The sequence below is a fragment of the Leptonotus elevatus genome, chromosome 3, assembly GCF_054856555.1.
Source record: "Leptonotus elevatus isolate MCC_2025b chromosome 3, RoL_Lele_1.0, whole genome shotgun sequence".
Taxonomy (NCBI): Eukaryota; Metazoa; Chordata; class Actinopteri; order Syngnathiformes; family Syngnathidae; genus Leptonotus; species Leptonotus elevatus.
In genome coordinates, this window is record NC_141241.1 from 22,135,436 (window position 1) to 22,156,619 (window position 21,184).

The 21,184-nt window shown below is 39.4% G+C and overlaps 1 protein-coding gene across 10 annotated transcripts in view; it reads right to left on the reverse strand.

Moving 5' to 3' along the window:
- The window catches only part of neo1a (neogenin 1a), a 166,146-nt gene that overhangs the window by 66,360 nt on the left and 78,602 nt on the right, over positions 1 to 21,184 (reverse strand). For all 10 annotated transcript variants that reach the window (XM_086071392.1, XM_086071397.1, XM_086071389.1 and 7 more), the window contains exons 3-4: positions 15,334 to 15,609; positions 14,228 to 14,378 (exon numbers count right to left, since the gene is read on the reverse strand). In XM_086071392.1, the coding sequence (XP_085927518.1) occupies positions 14,228 to 14,378; positions 15,334 to 15,609 (427 nt within the window). The remainder of the gene's footprint in view (positions 1 to 14,227; positions 14,379 to 15,333; positions 15,610 to 21,184) is intronic.

Genomic DNA, 21,184 nt, shown 5'->3' on the forward strand with positions numbered 1-21,184 from the left:
TTGCCTCAAGTTCCTTTTTCACAGTATTGATGGGTTGAGGACTCATGGGCTGCCCACGGAACAATCACATATTTTTGTCCACATCGAGCAATTCAGTAGAAACTAATTTCAGCCTTTATTCCCTGAAGCATATTCTTAGAGAAGGTTTCAGTTTGCTAGTGCTCCCCACTGGACCAGGGTCTACTCCCTTGCTGTTACCCTTCCACTATCAGGCAGAACAAATGTATTAGCAATAAATTCCGCTCCCCAAAGCAAATTGAAATTTCTCCTATGAACATTAAATATTTATGTAACGTTTGGATAAAATTTATAGGTCTTTTTTGGTATGTACTATGTTGGAGTGTAATGTGTGCATTATGGATGCATTGCCTCAAGAAACATTTTCATTTTCTTTCATCAGCTGTTAATTAACCCAAATGGAACGACCCCTACTGAGTGATAGCTGCAAGAACAACACAAATTTCATTCATGTTGAGATGTGTGCTACCTAAAGAAAACACTAACCTGAGGGTGCTTCACACAATGCCAATTGTGTCTTCATATTTGTGAATTTGTGCATGATGACTCCCAAAAGTAACTGCTGCATAGGATACAAATCCGTATAGCAAACCATGCTTTTCATCAGCCGAATTCCACTGAGTAGTCTAAAATAGTATTCTAAAATATTTACAGCAGATCCCGAAATACACACACACGGCTTTGCAGTGAACCACTGACCCGCCATATTAAACGGCACCCACTTTGATTTCCCCAATTAGCCCGAAGGGAAGCGGTCTGTGGCCGAGCTCAGGCTTGATTCAACAACCACTGGAGCATAGGCAAAGAGGAGGAGGAGGCGTGATGAGTGGAGGAAAATAAAAATCAATAGCTTGCATCCAGAATGGTACATTCAGAAAGAGAGAATCAGGTAGGTAAACAGTGGGGCTACTATCCAAACATGGTCTCAGCAAGGTGGATGTCGCTGAGGGGTGCAAGTTCTGAATGAGAGATACACGCAGAGGAAAGGAGAGCACTGAAGTGTTGCAGGTTGATTTTTGTTTTCAGCAGCTACAAGGAGGGCCTCCACTGCAACTCTCTTTTTTTTCTTTCTCCCTGAGTGGGCAACAGTCCGTGCTGGCACTCGACATGCTGTGACCATCACTGCTTGGCATCTTCTTGACACACAACACACTGTTCACTTCAGGACTAGTCACGACACTGACAGTGTACTTTCAGCACGTTAGATAAAACCAACTGTCGTTCAACCAAAATGTAAACCGTACACTAACAAGCAAGAATATGACAAGTTGCACCGTATGATGATATTCAACATCAGAGCTGCATTAAATATTCTGCCTCTACAAAGGTAGGTAGCTTGAGACTTTATTAGTCCCAGAAAAAAACAAATCTGGTCCATACAAAGGTAATAATGTTCAGAGAGATTTTGATTTGACATTGTGTAGTCTGGATACAATTTACCATGGTGTGAAACTATAATACACCATACAGAGAGCCCTGTGTAATATTTTTCTCTCTCATATACTGTAACTTCACCAAAACATAATCGACATGCTGTAACTTTCATTGCAATGCACAACAGTTCTACACTAAGGCAAATTACAAGCACAATAATAAACTTATTGTTAACTTTAATCCTCTCTAATGACAGTCAAAAATTAAACATTATTAATATTGTAAAGACAAAATATTAGTCATACAAATACAACCCTCATTTAAAGAGGCAAAAAGGTCTACCCTGCTCAAGTTTTGATGTGCAGGAGCTATGAGTGGTGTTTCAATCACTTCCCAGCCTTGAAAGCATGGGTCGGCAACTGCTGTCCTCAAGAGATGCTTCCATCCTCCAACACACCTGATTCAAATGACCAGCTGATCAGCAAGCTTTGTAGAAGCTAATCCTGACCATTTGAATAAAGTATGTTGGAGGAGGGAGACATTTAAAACAGGCAGGACGGCGGCGCTCCAGGACCAGAGTTACCTATTCCTGCTTTAAAAGGCGCAAGATACCAATTTTCTTTAGCATTGTGGACAAATACTGACCACAACAACTAAAACCACGACAACTGAAAGAATATTTTGTTTAGCAAAGATGCTTAGGTCACTCAGACTTGCACATAGTACAGTATTCTTGATGACTGATTATGTTGCCCCTTTTAGACTGATGACAACCACCCAATAAATCCATGGGGGGGGGGGGGGGGCATAGCTCAGTGGTAGAGTGGTCATCTCCCATCTGTGAGGTTGTGGGTTTGATCCTCACCCCTGATGATCATGTCGAAGTGTCCTTGAGCAAGACACTGAACCCCAATTTGATCCCAGTGGACCTGGCTGCGCCCTGCATGGCAGCACTCGACCACTCGTGTGTGAATGGGTCAATGTGAGGCATTGTAAAGCGCATTGGGCACCATATGCTGTAGTTAAAGCGTTATATAAAAAGCAGTCTATTCATTTATGTCCCCAAGTCAAACTGTAAGGTAAACTAAACACCAGATTTTTTGATTTTTTTTAACATGCCATAGAAATAAAATGTCAAGCAAATGCTTTCTGTGAATTGATTACTTCCCTGAGAAGAGTTGAAAAGAAGCTTATCATGCTAGCAAGACTGTGAATATCCCAAATACACTGCATGAACCCTTTCTCTGAAAGACGTCGCTCGGCTCAAAGCGCTGAGCAGTCTGCATTTTGTCTCACCAGGACAACTATTGAAACGCTCAGCCTTTAGTGCTGCATTGACCGTTTCCTCTTGTATTAGAAGAGAAGAGAAAATACAAGACCACCACCAGTGAGTTTATCAAGCTGTTCAGAGGAAATACTAACAGCAGTATTTAAAAGCAGAGAAAAAGCTCTTGAGACTGAATGGTGCTCTCTTTATGCCATGGAAGAGCAAATAATTGGCTTGGAATTATTGCTCTAAATGATTTATTTTGTTGTTACTAACATAACTATCATTTTTATTTTTCAAAAATCCAGTTTAATGCATTTTGTGGTAACTTTATTTGCACGTACGCCGCAAATGTTATCTACATTGCAACACATTCAGTGCGTAGTGATGTAGACGCTCTCTGCCGAGCAATGTAAAACGCCTATAAAGAAACCAAGGGAAACCAACTCTGTTACGTTCCTAAAGGGACAATCAAAACTCTTGAATGCGTCTGGTGAATGACGAGTGCACGGCGTGGGGGAGGGTGGCTCTCCCGATCGCATAGTATTTCTTTAGGAACGCTACGAGGCTTAACCTGTTATAATTTTTGTCTAAATGTGGATAAAGTCTCTCCACTATGTCTAAAAATAGAATAGAATAGAACAGTGACAAATTAAAATGAATTTTTATCAGACTTCAGCTTGGCTTTCAAGGGTTACCCAAATGGCACAGTTTTGTTTGCATTCACTCCTGTTTTGGAAAATCCAGTGTAAAATGCTCATTTTCTGTAGTATTATTGTCAAACTTGAACTGGAATTAGAGATGACCTCAAGCTTTTATGTTGTAGTGTTTTTCAGTCCAGCACAACATTTTAAGTTCATTTTCAAGGCACATTTAGTGAAAAATAAATAGACAAACACGAAATGTGGTTTTTTTGTATTCAACTTTTATTACTCATTGCCAGTAGCACTTGAACAGATTTTGTCTGTTGGGGAGAAAAACTCAAGTGTTATCTTTAAAAAGAGACCAAAATAGTTACGGCTGAGAGTCCAACTGGTTCAAGAACAACTTCAAGTTGACTTTGGGTGCACCTTTTTTAGGAGTTTTTGGCAAAAATAACAGGATTGGTAAGGGGTTTTAACTTGCTTTCTTTATAGGCGTTTCACATTACTCGGCAGTGAGCCGCCGCCATTCTACATCACCACGTCTACGTCTACGTCACTGAATGGCGGCGTACGCCCAAAATAAAGTTTCTACAACATTTATTAAACTGGAAAAGATTTTTGAAAAAATAATGTCAAAGTTATGTTAGTAATAACCAAATAAATAATATAGAGCAAACTTATCATGACAGTCGGGGTTCCTTTTGAAAGGGGATATATATATATATAATTATATCAGTGGTTCTTCTTAACCTTGTTGGAGGTACTGAACCGCCACCAGTTTCCTATTGTGCATTCACAGAACCCTTCTTTATTGAAAAAAATAATAATATTTTTTTTAATTGCTCAACTAGCATTTCAAAACATGCAATTGAACTCGACTATTTTTATGGAGCACTTCAAAACAACAACCATCACTGTTTTCTTAAGTAGAAACCCAGGGGCAGCAGATACAATGAAAACAGCAGCGGTCCCAGAATAGAACCCTGTGGTGCACCATACGTTCCGATATACATGTGAGTTCATATTGCACTTATTCGTCCAACCACGTTCTGTTTTTGCTTGAAATAATATGAAGAGATTACAATAATAAAGAAATCACACAATGTACCATCACAACAGTCACAAGTCCACTACTGAGTGCACCAAATTCCCTGCAGTAATTCTAAAACTGTCTACACTTGCACCCTACACTAATTAACATTACAGGGAGGCCTCGAGTTACGTTGTACGCGACCTACGGCGTTTGTCTTTACGGTGTTTCAACTTTACGGCGCCTGTGCCTCGTCCGTAGCACCTTCTTTTTCGTTAAGTTCCCACAGTAATCACACCATTTTTAAGTTGTGTTGCGATGGCCGTCCATCGAGCAGGTCGGCTTGTCATCAGGCGAGTCACATTTCCGTGTTTAAGTTTCTATTAGCTCCGCTTTGCCGTCCGTCAGCAATAAATGTCCGTGCGGAAACACGAAATATTGGTTCCGGCATCTTTCGGGTGGCGCAAATATGTTTTTTTAAATTACTGTACAAAGTATTTTGATGAAAAGATGGCCTATAAAAGTGAAATCCGACTTAAGTCGAAATTCGGGTTACATATGCCGGAGTGGGAACGGAACTTGAAGGACTGGACTCCCAGTACAACCACGCCCACACAATGTTCCTCAGCCAATGACTTGGCTGCTTGGCTGGCCAAGCAGAGCGAAATAATTACATTTACATGGCAGCCATGCCAAAGCCAAAAAGTAAGCAAAGCTTGGCACAAATGATGGTAATATTAGCTGACACTGTAACCACAGCATGAGCTTCTGATGATAAGAAGTCATCTTCATGGGTGTAAGGAGTACACAGTGATTGTCAAGTGTAATTCTCTGGCTTAGTTATGAAAAGCTGCTGGGGTGAAAGTCAGTGGCGAGATATTCCCAATGTAAAATACAATCTTGGCTCAATAGAAGATGAAAAACACCACATTTGTGTTTCAGAGTCATGTGTCTTGACTTGTTGCAGTACGCAAACTTGACTAGAGAAGCCTTGTCAAATTCAAACAACACATGTGACAACCATGTGTTCAGCCATTCATGCATGCATGACCGTGTCATACTTTGTTTTAGAAAAAGCTCCACTTTTTGTGGAAGTGAGCGGCCAGCCCGCCACAAAACAAAATATCAATTTTTATCTCTAAATCATCTTGTGTGATACTGTTTTTGGTGTGCTCTCCCCTCTGCCTGCTCCCCTTGACCCCCTACCACCCTCCGCCAAATCCTTTTATTTAGCATGCTCTTCCAGGTGCTGTTGTTCTTTCTTCATTTGACAACCACAGAAGACAGAGATTAGAATGATTTGTACGGTTGTCACTTTACCCTGCTTTATAACCCAAACAAGGTCCTAAAGAAGCACAATCTTATCTTGGTCTTACTGTATGTTGTTGTATTACAAAAAAAGAAGAAGCCATTTTTGTGGGTGGTGTTATCTTGTTATATCAAATGTCCATACATAACATATAGCTTGTGATTATCTCCAGGCGTGTCATGTACAAAATATCTAAGCCAATAAAATCATACAGTATAAAGCCACACATGCTAAAATAGGTTGAAGACTCTCCTTTCAAGACCAAGTCCACTGGAAGCTCAATATGGACCTGCTTGTCATGCATAAATAAAACGTTGAGGGAACCCTGGTGTTTTTGTAGAGCTGATAAACAAAGTGTAGCGAGAGTAACTAGCCGTGATGACCCCTGGTGTGGTCACAGGGTTAGATGTGCTACTAAGCTGCGTGTGTTCAGTGGGGGGCTGATTAGCTTGATGCGCAAGACCAGCGACGCCCACTGAGTTCCTACACTTAAAAGTCTCGTATGCCTCTCCACAGGCGGGACTTTATTCTCACTGGGTTATTGTGTGCGCTGACTAGAACATAAATCATTTACAAAGTACATTTTGTACTGATCATCTGGATTTTTTGGGGTCACTTCATTTAATTTGTTGATTTTTGTTTTGTACACTAAATGTGGTTACTTAGAACTCACACTATTTGGAGGAAATAGTGTGGGATAATAAGGAGAAGAAAGGCATTTGGGTTTTGTTTTTCTGACTGACCACAAAAATTATCTTTTCCCAATCCCTCTGTTGCATCTATCATAATGTTTCAGAAAAAAACTTTATTCACATTAAGAAGTATATATCTACTGTATGCTGCAATTATTCATGTAAAAAAAAAAAACTACACACAGCAGAACAAGAGTTTCTGTGCTCTCTTACATGTGTAGTCTGACATTTATTTTCATGCTTTTGACATCAAACCACAATCCCTTGCAATTGTAATTAGGGTCATACCGATTAATTGGCCGATTATTGCCCTTCAAACACCAGCCAAAACAATGGGCCAATTGGGCCAAATTATTATTTTCCCCTTAAAACTTTATAATCTAAGAAAACCGAAGTTCCAGATGCTGTGAAAGTACCCTGAAAGCACCGTTTTGCTTGCATGGCATTAGCAACTAGCAAATGTGTGGCGTATGTTATTCTGGTAATTCTGTTGTCCCAATGCAACTTTTAAGCTGTTTAATGACACCCCATTTGGAGTTAACTGTAAAACTAAACACACGACAATAGGAATTACATCCACTGTATATTTACAAAACATGCTTTGTTTTTAAAACATCGCTAGCTTAGCGCTAATGCTAAAAGCAAAGGGAGGATTCCATCAAATGCTAACCGGAAGTTGGCATCGATTTCGGGAGTGTTTTTTACTCAAATAGCGAATATTCACACAAATGCTGTGGGAACACATACCCACAGGTAAGATAACACTATGCAAAGGCACAAATTCTTCCCAATGTGTGAAAGTAGAGTTATTTTAATAGATTTCAATCGTAACGTTCTTCTGCACTCACTATAAGTGTGTACGTCATGGATGCACCACACTGTCCCCAAGAGGCCAAAACGCACACGAACAGACACTATTTGTTTTTACAGTTTTTTCAGGTGCTATTATTTTATTGTATTTTATTTCTATTCTTATTTCACTTTCTTACTGTTTTATTTTTCTTTCAATTTATATTTAAAGTTGATATTTCAATTATTCAAATAATTTATTTTCTCAAAAATCAAACATCCAAGGATTTGTGTGTGTGTGTCTTAACACACATTTCCAAAGTTCGTGCCTGACACCCATTGAAAATGAATGGGGGGATAATTGTATAATATATATATATATATAAAAAAAAAAATCGGCAGATTAATTGGTAATCAGTATTTTGTGCCAAAAATCGGTATTGGCATCAGTATTGGCATCAGCCTAAAAAAAAAAGCCCTAATTGTAATAGTCTGTTTGCTTTAAAAAAAAAAAAAAAAAGATGGGGGGGGGGGGGGGTCACTGATGCCACAAGATCAGTTCACCCGCCACACTTGGCATGTGAAAAACTGTCAAATTCAAATATGCATACAGTGCAACGACAAATTTACAAAAGTGTAACAAAGCCATGATTAAAGGACGCGTCTTCTTCTGTGAGGATTAAAAGCAGAGTCTGATGAATTTACTTCAGAAAGTGCATTTTGTGTCAACAAAACATTGCGAGGAGAAACTTTGGCACAAGTAGCTTTCTGGTCTGATGGCGGAATTATTAAACAACCATTTTATTGATTTCCCAGGCTGAGTTTAAGTCCAGCAATATGTGGTTTTTGAAGAAATCCAATAAGGTTTTGCAGGCTCTTACTATCTGTATAGAAATATTCGCAGTCCTTTGTGTATAAGCATGATTAAAATTCAGTCAGCTGACTAAAATAAAGCATGGACAAAAAGGTCAAAATCCATTGTTTATTTCCTTTGGTGCATGGAGCTCAAAGTCTTAGGAAACAGCAGGCGGGAGACCTATGCACAAATGTGTGTGTTTGTGTGTGTTTCTTCTCGATCACACTCGAGTAAATTTGAGGGTGTCTGTGTGCAAGACATTTGCATGAGAGTTTTATTCTGCAGTCCAATTTGAAGCACATTTCCCAGCCCGGGCGTTCCTCTGTCTTCCTACACGACTAAATGCAATATCCATGGTCACATTCAAATGAATCCAAGGAGGAGGGCAGACGGAGGAGTGACAGCGTTTGGGAAGAAGGTTGATTTACATGCTCTGCCAATTCGCTGTTTGCAGGGCGTCATGCATAATTCATCCATTTCATTGACTACTGGAGGATTTTATTAGACAACGGAGTGATACTCCAAATAACAAGAGATGACTTTTCATGAGTGTCATCAGTTGTTGTGTATACAAAGAGCCCAGACAGTCTTCGCTGTGCCCCCGAAGCAAGTGGCGATGATGTCGATGACTTATCATGTTGACAACCTACAGTACAATACTGCAGTGTCAGCATTGGGGATCTAAGTAGAGTCGGAATGAATTGCGAGATTGCGGTTGGATGAGGAGCAATCTGTATTGCAAAAACAAGGACTGCTATGTAAATTAGCTTCTATATTGTTTCTTCACCGATAAAGGATGGGTCAAATGTCTGCATTTCAAAATGTTATTGCCTCAAATTAATTAATAATGACAAATGTGAAACCTAACTGCTTATGCAGCCTTAGTCCAGTACATGCTCACAAAAGCAAGAGAATTCCATTATAGCCAGCGAATAATAAATTCCCGACACATGGTATTATTCATGGTCGGAATACAAAATGTTACATTGAACAACTGTAGTAAGCTACTTAACAGACTCTGAATTAAAATGAACTACGAATAATCGAATCCATTTGCATCAAAAGGAATACAGCTTTATACAGTATGTTTATGCCTGTCCAAACAAAAGGGAGTTTGGCGCACTGCTTGTGTGCGGTTGTTAGCTCTGATGTATAAAACTGATGTAATACACCGAGACGCAGTGGAATTAACTCAAATCAAATACGGACGTTGGTTGTTTTCTCAGAGATGCTGTCAAGCACTCTTAACCAGACATTTCAGGGAAATTGTTTGAAGTTACCGGTAAATTCATCTGTGCCCGGTTTCTCAAAACGTGGTTATATTTTTAACCACTGGTTAAGTACAGCGCATTTAACCAACCGTTAACGGCACTGTCATTTTGTTAACGTGACGTTATTTATTTAAAAAAAAATTTTTTATTTATTCTTTTAATGCACCACATACACTCACTGACATGACTGGGAGGCAGGTGGATCGGAGCGTGGGGATATAATTTTCCTCTGCTCCGGCTCACCTGCTCCCAATTTGAATGCACCACACATACACACTTGAATATACACTGGGTGGGGTCACATTCAAGGTGTAGGGGTAGAGTTCGCCAGTTGGGCCGGTGGGGTGCCTGGCGGGCCGGCAGTGCCCCGTCCTGCTGCGTTGGGTTGGGGGCGCGGGCCGTGTAGGGGTGGGGGGTGCTCCTGCTCCTGGGTTTGCTCTCCGGCCGGTGGCCCCTGCGCTTGCTCTGTCCTGGCGGGGGTCGACGGCTCTCCTCTTTGGTGGAGATTTTCATGCATGCCAGATCCACCACACCAGCATCTATCGAAACTCAGACACAATCTGCTTCCTCCTCAGGTCATTGAATCGGTGGAGGCTGATGTCTGTGGATCTCACTCTGCTTCGTCCGTCCTTCCTTCCTTTCCTCAGTCTCTCCTTTGGTCTCTTGAGTTCTCCCTGATTTGTTGGAATTTAGATGTTTCTGGGGTTGGTGAAGGACTCTGGTTGGTGGCCCGGTGGGTGGTGGGTGGTGGGTGGTGTCTGGTCGGTGCTGGATTTCACTTTCCTTTCTTTTCTTTGGTCCTTTCTCGGGTCTCCTGACGGCCTCACGACTCTGGCTGGATTCTGAAGTGTTCGGTTTAGGTGAACGGCATGGGATTTTTTAATAGGTTTTAGGTGAACTAATGCATACACACTCACACGCACATACACACCCACATACAAAATAAAAATGTATTTAAAAAAAAAAGAGAAAAAAAAATAGAGCAATGATGATGACATGTAAAATTGGTAAAATTACCGAATGAACTAAGCTCTCCAGAAAAAAAGAAAGAAAGGGGGAGTCATCCCAAAAAGGTTTTTTACAATATGTTGTATGTGCCCCCCACTAAATTCGGTATTCTGGTTATTATTTTGTTAGTGGAATATGAGTTAAGCAGCAAAATCTACTTGTTTATATCCATCTCAAGGGGCAACCATTTTGCCACTTGCTGTTGAGTGAAAATAACATCACAGTTGCTAAGGGTTCAGGTAACAACCAATCATGCCTCAGCTTCAAGAAACAGGTGAGATAAGATTGGTCGTTGCCTGAGCGCTGAGCAACTGTGATGTCATTTTATGTCAACAATAAGTGGCAAAATGGCCGCCCCCTGAGATGGATAAGAACAGGTGGATTTTGCTACTTAACTCATATTCCACAAATGCAATATTAACCAGAATACCGTGTTTAGAATAGTGGGGCTGCAGAGAAAATAATATTGTAAAACAAAAAAAAACAAAAGTTGAAATGAATCTTACTTTATCCATATTGTCAGCATATTTTGTTAAGTCTGGAAAATAACATATTTAATAGATGTATTCAATTAATAAGACATTACTGAGCTCTATTTGGATATTTGAACTATCTTACAAAATGAAGTAAGCAAATATTGGAATTAGGTGAACATTGTGTGACCTACCCATAAAATGTATATATTTTCTTTGTCCCTGGTAACTTTGATAAATAAAGTAAAGACATGCGTGGCAGGTTAATTGTACACTCCAAATTGTCCATAGGTGTGATTGTGAGTGTGAATGGTTGTTTATCTCTGTGTGCCCTGCGATTAGCTGGCAACCAGTTCAGGGTGTACCCCGCCTACTGCCCGAAGCCAGCTGGGATAGCCCCCCCCCCCCCCCCCCCCCGAAGTAAACAAAATGAGGAATTGCAGGACATATTGGGCTAACCAGTGACATTAGCCACACCGTTAACTTTGACGGCAGTGTTAGCTAACAACGTGACGGTTATAACCATGTTTTATATTTAACAGTCGGCAATGGCAGGTTAAGAATTGAACAGGCTGTTGTGGTTAAAATAAGCAAGAACTAAACAACCGGGCTCTGGTTGTAAAATATGTCATATCAAGCAATGACAAGATTTTGAACTTGAGACGCTAAATGTAGGCCTGAATACAAAATAAATCCTGAAAGCAAATCAAAACCCTAGCCCACCATTTTCCTATGCATATTCACCAAACCCTACATTATTGAAAAACAATGACCTGTGCCATGTATATTGTGATGCTGACCATGACAGTAAAATACTTGACTTGAAGGAAGGAGAATAAACCCAATTCACAAAAGCCAGTCCAGAAAAGAATGCTATATTTGAGCAAAAATACATCTTGGAACTCACTCAGACTAAAAGACAACCACCTGCTCTATATTTCTATTTGAGGTGTTTTCCTTATCACCGTCTGTCTAAACAAACAAGGGAGACTCTCAACCAGCTGCTCGTAATCAAAATTAAGATACATGGCGCCAAGTACATGTAGAAAAGTTAGAGAGAAAAAAAAGAAAGTTTAGGGGAAGAGTGAGACATTTGAGAATCGGTAGCTTGAAAAAGTACCACACATGTTTTTGTGTTGCAAATCAATTACTTTTTCTAGGAATGAGATGAAAAAAGCAAAACAAGACAAATTGCATTCCTTGCTGTCTCAGCCTCACCCACATTTCACTTGGCTGCTTTGAAGAGCCCCCCCTCCCAAAAACTATTTCGCATCTCCAGCATTGATGTTGTCACTTTGAAGGCCCATTGCGCGACGCTCCCAAGACCAATTAAGACTCTCTTTGCTGCTTCCTTTCTCTCACTCGCACAACGTGCGCGTTAATTAGCAAGTGACGGCAGTGTGTAGCTCTCGGCTATTGCACAACAGGAGACTCAAGGACGACAAGGCTATTCTTTCATTTGTCAATGTCACAGCAAAATCAAAACGTGCTAACAGATTCACTCAACAATCCATTTCAGTTCTGAAGGCGGTGCTTACGTTGACGTCCCAAAAGACTCGTCCTGTTGTTTAGAATGCACGTGCTAATTAACAGTATGGGTAACCCGGGGGGCGGGTGAGTTCGCCAAATGGAATTTGATAATTAAAAGCTAGATTAATAAGTACCTTTTAACCCATCCCCATTGGATGCAAGGTTACAAGACTTTGAAATGAAATGCGGTGCAAATCGTTAAACCTCGTCTCATTTTCTGTTGTTAAAATTCTATTGAACTGCTGAGAAGAACTTACTTGGGTGGTGCGAGTCCAACTTCCTATCTCTACGAAAACTTACAGTAAGGATTTTGAGCTGCTCTTCCTGAGATAATGAGCTCCATAGGAGTGAGGGCACAGGTGCTAGCTCCCTAATTTGTGAACTTCCTCTCTGCGGGAAAGCTGGCAAACCTCATCTTGCACACGGAGTGGCTTGTATGCCACGTCCAGGTACCCCCTGGGGTGATTTCTGCTACAACAGATTTAACTTGGGGAGCAGTACAGACGAGCAGCAATATCACATATGCTGCTGCATTTCAAAAGGAAGGTCTGAGTGAGAGCCAGAAGATCATGAACCATCCAGAACATGGCATCTACTGGATCTCTCTATCTATCAGGTGTGTTAGAAGAAGATTTTCAGGACTGGTGTCACAAAAGATATTTTCGAATCCTGGAGTCTAACAAACTTATAACTAACTATCCTTCTCTGCTACGCCATGATACACTACTGTGGAGGTGCAGCAATTAATTGAGAACTAGTCAATTGTCAAATTAATTGATCATTATTTTTGATCATCAATAAATCATTTAGATATCTTTTTTTATTTAAAATTGTCCAAATGCTTGGAATTTCAACTCCTCAAGAGCAAATAAATATTCTCAGTTTTCTGTAGTCCACCATCTAAACGTACTGATTATCAACCTTTTTGCCTCATGTTCTCACGTTACAGACAAAACAAGTAACTGAGTCATAATTCATGCTTGTGCGCGGCCGTTTCGAAATAATGTCCTGTTTTTGAAAAAAGGGATGGAAAGGTAATGTGTTTTTTTTATCCGATTCATCTATTAATTGAAAAAAATATAATTGACAGATTAATTGATTACTAAAATAATCATTAGTCGAAGTTAGGGATGGACCGATTATCAGCCAGGCCGATTATGGGCGAAGATATTCAGTATTTTGATGAATATCAGCAAAATACTTTTTTTTTTTTAATCTTAATAACGGATTAATTCAAATCTGTGTTAACATTAGTGAAGTTCAAGTGAACTATTTATTTTATTTCAGCATTGCTGCTGAACCTGGGAACTCTCTGCACATTTGTTTTAAAACAAACATGAGCGAAAATGTATTTTATTAATTTTATTTAATTTTAATTTTTAATTTATTTAGAAATTTGGGAAACCTTCTCTATAGAAAACTATATGGGAGCTTTTTACAAGCCCTGGCCTTGTACTAGCTATTCATTGATGTATTTATTTGTATTGGTTTAAATTTGTATTTAACATTTGAAGACATGCATGCTAATAACCCTGGGAGCTCCCTGAATTTTGGTTTTTAATGTCTGTTGTCAAAGATCAAAAATAAAACTTAAAAATCTGAAAAGTTGTTTAATAAACACTGCAGTATGTTTAAACACTTTTCAACAAAATTAAGAGCAAAACAAACCAAGTGAGCCCAAATACAGTAGGACAACGAGAGAGCGAGACAATTTGCACCCTCATTATGGAAAATAAATTAGCGGGAACCCGGTGCGGTAACATTAAAAACACCTATGGCTTATAGTCAGGTGCGCCTTATAGTCCCAAAATTAGTGTACTAATAATCGGTATTGTATTTATTGGTTAGGAAAAAAATATCAGTCTATCTATATAATAATAACAATAATAATAATAATAATAATAATAATAAAATAAATTAAAAAATATAAAAAATAACTCAATGAAAAAAAGTTTAATCCTCATACCTTTCCTCAAGCAGTTTCTCTTTAAACATCCATCGCACATGTGGTGTTGGAAAACCTGCAGCCACGCAGGGCAGCAAGACACTGGCACCCAGCACCTTGCTCACAGGCACAGGCTGCACGAGGAACTCCAGCTTCCTCTCATCTCCGCTTTCTGGAATGAGAAAAAAAAGCGAGTCCAGGTTATGGCAGGGGTTAATCTTGTAGTGGGTTAGTGAGCCACAGCGCTATCGTTCAAATTAAGAGGGTCATCTGTCTTCTAAAACTTCAAAAGGTCCGAGGCGCAGTTGTTCATGACACCAGAACCAACAGTGGCTGGATGAAAAATGTCAATGTCCACCACTTGAAAGCAGTCAGCTCTCTGGAGTGCAAAAAATAAAAAAATCACCCATAACTCTAAAGGACAAAGTTATATAGTGGTGACCTACAATAACTAGAAAGTCATGAAGGCAGTAGCCAAAATTTGAAGACTAAGTCATTTGTCCCTGTAACCACTCAATTCACTTCATTCCCAAGGAAAAAAACTAAATTATTTATTTGTCACTTAAACATCTGGTACAAAAAAAGTCAACATTTCCTCATACAGTTGCGTGATTATGCTATCTTTTTTTGTGCCAAGCTTTTGGCTCTCGGCACCTTGGAGGAGACAAAGACAGATAAATCCCCTCCTGGGGTCTTGTTGAAGACTAATTTATGGCTTTTAATATCTTTCTCTTTGCCGGCAGGAGCCTGGTGCCTAACAATTTAGTAAACAAAATGTGTGGAGGGATGAGACGAGACAATGCCACAGAGGAATTCCCGACTTGTAAGGCATTCTCTGATAAGACCACCAAAAGCAACAAGACTCTCTCCAGCTGGGCACCGTTTTCACCAAAGGCAATTCAGAGCGAACGTCATTTACTTCTGAAACTAGAAACAGCAGTGGGCACATTGGGGAAAAAAACTCACACAATTCTGTTACTGTACATCGTTGCATGTTTTGGATTCATCAAGAAGTAATCGATTATCAAATTAATCGACTAATTTAATAATCGCGTACTTGTTTAGAACTGCTTTTAATGAAAATAATCCATGCAAAAGAATGCTTACTGCTTGTTGACTGTGCATACCTGGTAAGATCTGGAGCTGTGCCTCCTCGCTTGATTTGGATGAGCCCACATTCTCCACCAGGCAGCGGTAAAGACCAGAATCGTTTTCGGTGGCGTTGCTGATCACCAAGGCACCACTGGGCAGCTGGACCAACCTCACGTTGAGCTCCAGGGGCTGACGGTCTTTCTCCCAGCGGGTGAATGGCACCAGGTCCGAGTTGACCTCACAGGCCATGACTTGGCTGTCACCTTGATGCACAGATGTAGCTGCTGGCTGGCTGGCGAATCTGGGCGTTCCTTCAAAAAGCGGACAGAGGCGAATTTTAACATGAATGTTGACAGAACAATATTTCCAAACTAAAAAATTTACTTTCTGGAGAAATTGTGTGTGAAGGCTGAGAGGTTAAATGAAAAAAGTCCACCAGTGGCGGTCAGGGAGGGCAAAATCACATGCAAGCAACGTGGTGCATTCAGAGTACTTTCACATTAGCCGCGTTTCCACCGCAGGGACTTTGTGGTAAATTTATGGGCCAGACCATATGTGCGCGTCTCCACTGCAGGAGCCTTCCCCACCGGGCCACATTTACAGGAACTTACGGGGACGAGCGGAGGTACCGGCCCAATAAACTCTCGATCGAGCTTTTGTGCTGATTGGCTAAAAATTATTTTGTTAAAAAGATTATCTGACCTTCATGCGCGACGATGATGCATTCTCGGCTTAAGTCTCTTCCACCAAAACAATTCTCTTATTAATCCTTTGTCTATTTTCGTTCGACTCTACTGTTAGCCTTTTCAAATTCTTCATCTAGACGTTGTCTTCTCTCACTCAAACCATCCATCCATGCCAAGTACATAAAAAAAAAAAAAGCTGAAAAAAACGACAAGCGCCACAAGTTTTTCTCTTTTCTCATTGTTCTGATTTTTGGTCGTCACAGAAACCGTCGGAAGGCGATTACGTGTCGATCAAAACTCGTGACTTGCAAGTCAGCCTTTTCAAATTCTTCATCTAAGCCGTCTTCTCTCACTCACACCATCCATCGACGCCAAGTACATGAAATAAAAAGCATAGAAAAACAGTAAGCACCTAAAGTTTTTCTCTTTCCTCGTGATTTTTATCGCGCGGTTCTTGGGTGACGTCACGGGAGAAACCGTCGCAAGGCGTTTACGAGTCCATCAACACCCGTGACGTCGCAAAATGGGTCGTACTCCACAAGCGGGTCGGCTGAAAGGACGGTTCCTGTGAAAGTCCCTACCCTCCTCCCCATACCCGAACGTCCTGCGGTGGAAACTTGGCTATTGAGAACTTGCAAGCACACCGCGCCGCACATTAATGGTTTTTCTTCAACTAACTCATTAACTCCCAGCCATTTCCACTGAAGCAACCCCCTTCGCTCCCGGCTCTTTTACTGGATTTTGACTGATTTTGCAAAGTCCACAGATTATTGTGTTCTATTGCTATAAAAACATGGAACTTACCAAAAGAAAGATTAGAGTCTCTTCTTTCATCAGGGAAAAAGTATATTTATATCTGTTTCCATTTTTCAGCAATTAGCACTAGAATATAGCTAAGTTTCATCATTATTCACAAATACGTTTGGGGGAAATAGCTTTTTGCAACATGGCCCTGGTTGATCTCTTATACTCTGCTGCCACCTTCTGGTCGTTTTTGTGTAAAAAAAAAATACCATTGCTTCAAGCATTCTCTTTAGTTTGGAGGCTGTATCAAAGCCTTCTGTATGTTCTAGAATAAAAAACAAACAAAAAACCGTATAAATGCGTCTTAGGGAGCATGACAATTTTTAAAATAGAACATATTTAGACATTTTTTGGAGCAAATGACTTCATGTGTTTTAAGATCTTGAGAAGCCAAAATGAAAATCACAATTACATTTCGATGAATTGCCAAGCGTTACCACAAACCCTAAGACAAACAATTGTATTTGGGTGCAAAAACCTTTACCAAAATGGTTAATATGTGTTGCAGAACATGACAGTTTGCACATCCTGTGAGTTCTTATCTCCTCTTTCACTGCAGCAGAAAAATAAGGATTGCAAGTGTTTGGCGCCACTGATGTGAAACCAACAATTGCATATAATTACTTTAATGACAGAGAATCTACAAGACGTAAACCACAAAGGGTAATTAGAGAAGATGAGTAACAAGGCCACTCCATCAAGCATAAAAAGCTCAACTACAGGGACCTGTTTGGGGATTGCTGCGCTGTGTTGTGGGTGCGTGCATGTGTGTTTCATTCATTCATTTTCTGAACCGCACTTGATCACTGTTTGTTTGTAGGGCTGTCACTATCAAATAATTTTCTAACTGATTATTCCGTTGATTAATGAAATGAATGTTGCATTAAAATGTATTGAAGATATGAATGTATTTCCCAACGATTACTTTTATTTACCAATGATCGTTATTTGCTGTGGCTACAAATAAAATGGGAAAAGGTTTATCATTGTTCTCCAAAGTACAGTAAAAGCATATGTTATGTTAAACAAAAGTAAGTTTGAGAAACTGAAATCAGAAGATTTGGACAATTTTAAGATCAACAAAACAGTTAATCTATTCTCAAAATAGTTGTTTATTCATTTTATGGTTGATTAATTTTGACAACTCTGTTTATTATCCAAATTACCCCAAAACACAAAACCTTCTTGAGGAATAGAACATGCAGCATTTAATTAACCATTTTTATTTTTAGTGGGCAGTTGGCAAAAGGATACAGGAGCTTCTTTTTCTTTTAAACTATTTTGCGTCTGTCCCCAATCTATATATAAAATTACATACTTCTATCTTGCCAAATGCAAATCACATCTTTCAGCTTTCAACACACCCTGAACTGGCCAAGCGCCAGCTCAGAACACGCATGAACCACAAATTAGGCTGATAATGAACACAAAAATGAACAATTATTGTTGAAAAACAAATCAACAGCGAGTAGAGCCACGGTGAACTGAGTAGTACCGCAATCAAGAGAAAGGCCATTTGCGTTTCGTAAAAATGCGCTTCAGAGACGCTAAAGACTTGCTGACTCTCATCTGAACTGGACCTTAAATCCCCTGCAAAGACTGAGTCCGGGGTAATCTCACTTAGAGAGGGAGTCAAACAGCGAAAAAGTCCCCACAGCCGATCGGAGATTTAAGGAGCAACCCAAAACATCCTGTATAATGAAGGACAGCACACATTACGGAGATCAAAACCATATTCTCCATCAGATTCAATATTTGTGAATTTTTTTATCTTAACGAGATGAGATGTTGGGCGAATCATACATAAGTAAGAAATGAGGGAATTCTGGGGTACAGATCTGGATTATAATAATGATTTATTTTTGATTAAAACTTTTAATAGCAATGATCTTAAGAATTTTAGTATTCACAGTTTTATGGACTTTTATCTTTGCTATAAGCTCAATTAATACTGGACATTGAACAGTACTGAGGTTTATTAACGGCTATGTGGGTTGAATATTGATTGAAACTCACACATCTGATCAAAACATGAAGCATCTTTCTGATTGCTTCAGTAGAGGAGGACGCTTGACCCTACATTTGTGTATGTTTCTTCTTAATCACGATAACTCTTTTTACCCATCTAATGGAAGTGTAGCAGTCCGATTTAGACAGCCAGGTGTGATGTCAAATTTTGGAGTTTCAGTAATGGAGAAATTGAAATAGTTTGGCCCCAAGAGGTCTGACATTTGAAAGGATGAGCTTGAAAACAAAGGTCTCAGGTCTAATAACCAGAGATACAAGCTTGGCTTTGTGTTGCATGTGAGAGATGACATTTGGCCCAAAGCGCACACGGGGGAGATGGCCCTGAAAGTCATTAGCAGACATGACAAGATTTCTTTTTTTCTTTTTTCTTTTTAAAGAATGTGCTACCATCTTCTACTAGCAGTGTGGATATGAGACAATTCTGTTCCAATGCACTGCCAACTTCAAAGAGTGTGACCAGAAATTGTATTGCAGCCAACATCTTTGGATGATTGGGTTTGCAATGAATACTAATTTGGTGTTGTCGTCATTTCTTCGAAACGTTTCCATTCAAGCAGAGTAGACTTGTCAAAACATGCATGTATTGATGCGCATACAAAGCAGGAAAATTAGACCAAGATCACAAGTGATAACTTGAAGCCCATGTGGGGATGCATTTTAATGCCAGACATGAACTGACACACTTAGGGGGCTCAATTCAAAATCCCATTACCCAAGATGCATACTAATAACACAACGAGACCTAATCCTTTGTCCTTCTAGACATATTTCTTCTAAATCAGTGTCTATTCTATTACGTAACAGCCAGAAATCATTAAGTACATGCCTTACATATTACTTCTTGCTGTATGTGTGTGTGTGTGCATGTGTATGTGCTGTAGCATATGCACACAGTGGTGTGGGTAAAGGAAGGGCATTCGAGATAGGAAGTGGAGAGAGTTGGTTCCAACACTATTGATTACAATTAATCACAATTCCATTTCAATTGACAAATCGGAAGCTTCGCATTCAGGTATTAGGTGAGCACTAATGAAGTGCTTCAAAGAAACCGTGGCCTAAATACAGAGATATGTGATTTAAGTTATTCACAAGAATTATTTAATGAACTGGACATGTGCAATTTCTGGACAAATTGTGTGTGAATGCTGAAAGCTGAATGATAATAATTGAATGCATGTGGAATGCTTTATAATAATAATGATGATGATGATAACAATAATAATAATAATAATAATAAAAGGGTGTGAATTGCCTAGTACCTGGCGATTCGATTCGTATCACGATTCATAGGTCACGATTCGATGCCGATTAATCTCGATACGAATCTATAAATTGATTATTGCGATTTATTTATTTTTACTCAAATTTAGAAAATACAAATCAGTAAACTTGTTCATGTACACTGTAAGATTTGTATGAAAATGTGTTTATTTATCTGAAAATTTAGGCTTATAACTGAGCCACTGCATTTAACAAACAGGTTGCAGTCTGTTTCATGTTTGAATAGCACTGAAATCAAATATTAAGGCTTAATGTTCCATTAATATAACATTCTTCCATGCTTAATGTGTGAATCCTAACCCTAAGTAAGACGTTTTGTAGAATATTCCCATAAAAAATATATGTATGTTTAAAAATCTATTCGGCCGCATATCGAATCGATTCGAGAATTGCGCGCTGTAATATCGATTTTTTTCTAACACCCCTAAATAATAATAATATGAAATGACATTGAATATAATGGATATTAAATAATTGGACAATGATTAACAGGTAGTATATGAAATTGAAGATGGACTCAACTCTGCTCAAAGCGGGATTCGAAAACAGATCTTCCACGTGTTGTTGGCATGTGTTTTAACCATAGTATATGTGACGCATGCTAATATTTGAATGGATTTATCAGCCTTTAACCGTCAAATGCACACTTACATACAGAGTAAGTGTAACCACACATGTGCATCAACAGGCATGCACTTAAATTGCAGTTTCGTCCCTGCTGCTGTGAAATAACACCCAGCACAGAATAACAATGAGCGGCTTAATGGAATATGCAGAGAGATTCAAAGATCTCCCACTAGATTGAGTGCATTAGTAACCACCTTGCAGAATAGTTGCCTTCCTCCTAGGAAACTCCATATTCCATGTTACAGATGTGTTATTTTTGAAAAGGATGAAAGAAAATAAAGCACAGCAGATGTAGTAGAGAATACTAGAGCTTTGACTGTGCAAGTTTAGACTGTCAAATTGGTACAGTTGAAATCAATGTTTTCAGTTTGAACCATGTGTAAAATATATATATTTTAAGACTAAGAGAAAAACATTTGTTGTTTGAAGCTTGGTTTCATCACGGGAACTCAAAATTGCA